Source organism: Morone saxatilis, unplaced genomic scaffold, assembly GCF_004916995.1.
Source record: "Morone saxatilis isolate NCDOM2014 unplaced genomic scaffold, NCSU_SB_2.0 Contig17, whole genome shotgun sequence".
Taxonomy (NCBI): Eukaryota; Metazoa; Chordata; class Actinopteri; family Moronidae; genus Morone; species Morone saxatilis.
The window spans coordinates 26,836,135-26,838,088 of NW_023339729.1; the positions used below are offsets into that span (position 1 = coordinate 26,836,135).

The 1,954-nt window shown below is 40.3% G+C and overlaps 1 protein-coding gene across 1 annotated transcript in view; it reads left to right on the forward strand.

Moving 5' to 3' along the window:
- Positions 1 to 1,954, forward strand: part of cacna1ab (calcium channel, voltage-dependent, P/Q type, alpha 1A subunit, b) — a gene marked incomplete in the record, with an annotated part of 92,837 nt that overhangs the window by 80,955 nt on the left and 9,928 nt on the right. The window contains 2 exon segments of the mRNA XM_035660836.1: positions 1,008 to 1,025; positions 1,567 to 1,602. Coding sequence (XP_035516729.1) covers positions 1,008 to 1,025; positions 1,567 to 1,602 — 54 coding nt within the window.

Below are 1,954 nucleotides of genomic sequence, written 5' to 3' on the forward strand. Positions count from 1 at the left end.
AAGTGTTGAAATTTATTTATAAAATGTTTTCCAGGTAGGGCATGCAGACTTCACTATGAAGCCTCTGGCTGCAGTTTCACACTCACTCACACACACACACACACATTCACGCATACACGCATTGCCATACTCTGACATGTCACAGCATCCAGTCATGTTGCTCTCACTTTGGTATGTTGGTTACTCCATGGAGTGTTTTTGTATGAACATTTAGAGGATGAGGTAGGAGAGTGTATAAGAGGAATGTGATGTGCACATAAACAGAGGTGTGTGAAGAGGGTCTACTTATTCTTAGTATCTAATTTGGTGAGGATTTTTTGGAGAACTGATGTGCAGTCATTAAATATGACGTTATTTAGGCTTCCTTTAATATGCCAAATTACATATACAAATTACAATAGTTTGTCCTCTAAAATACACTAAAATATACTGTATATATAAAGGGCTACAGTTCCTACACTGTTCATATGATGCAGATGTAAATATCCTCAACTTTAAGCTGACAGTTAGCACTTTACACCAATACTGCATTTATTGTTTCATTTTAAATATAATATAGTATAAAAGCAACACACAAACTACTCACAGACAGCAGTTTAGGTATGAATGCACTCTTTGTGTACTGGGAGTAAACAATCAGTTCTCTTTACTGCTCTTTATATTTAGGCCACCTCCACCCATTTGATACTCCATGCTCATTAAAACCAACCCTACCTGACCCAGGTTTGGTGCCTGTAGTTCTAAACACTGTTGGTAGTCCTGGGGTATACAATCTTTGTGTGAATATAATCAGATGTTACTTTGAAATAATTAGATGCATTAAGATCATTAGATAGTAACTCTACATAAATAAAGGTAGACTGCTGTGGGAGTGTAGAAAATGTCCTGTTTGCATGTGTGTGTGTGTGTGTGTGTGTGTGTGTGTGTTTGTGTGTTGCGTATACTGTATATATGTGTGTGTCTGTACACTGTTACTTACTGCCTTCTAACACTGCTCTGCCTTACAGAGAGCTCATCCTGTTTCGGTAAGTGTGTGTAAGAGTGTGTGTGTGTGTGGATGCACATGCATCTTATATTGTCCTCTGTCCTCTCTCGCTCACTGGCACACCCACCTCGCTCTTATGTGTGTGCACTGGCCTTCTTTAAACTAACTGGGTTCTCTCTCTTTCTCCTGTCTCTGTGTCCCCTTTATCACGTTTTTGTAATTGTCTTTCCTCATTTTTATCTCTGTACTCTCATTGTCATCCTTCCTTTCATCTTTTCCTTCCCTTATATACATGTGCTACATCGCTCTCATCCCTCTTCTTCCATTCTTCTCTCTACTCCCTCCCGAAACATATTTATCTCCTCAAAATAATCACATTATCCTCCCTCTCCTCCTCATATCTGTCATTGTTTCTCATTCCTTCTATCTGTTTATTCGTTTCTGTCTCTTTCTCTGTCTCCCTGCCTCTGTTCTCTTCTGGTCCTGGCGGCTATGCTATGTCGGGCCTATGCTCTGTGTGTGTGTGTGTGTGCTACACTGCTCTGCTCTACGTATCATCTCTGTGTTTGCCTGCTCTGCAGCGGAGGAGACACAGGCCTCGCGGAAATAACCTCAGTGTATGTACTTCTCTTTCTGGCTCTATCTCTCCGTCTCTCTCTCTCACTCTCTCTCTCTCCTTTCCCTCTTGATTCTTCTGTCTCTCTGTCGATCATTTTTCAAACTGGATCTGCACCAAAATGTACTTCGCTGGTTGAGACACCATGTGGCTGGGTTTGAACTGCAGTAGGACAGTTCAGCTAGTGATAGTTGGCCTTTTAGAGACTATACAGGACCACAAACACTACTCATTTGGTATTCAGCTTAAAGTTACAATCCTGTGGGTTTTCATTGTATCAAACACATTTTTTGTTGAGTTGTTATCATTTATCATCTGCATTTTTTCATCAATAGCCATTTAATATTCAGATA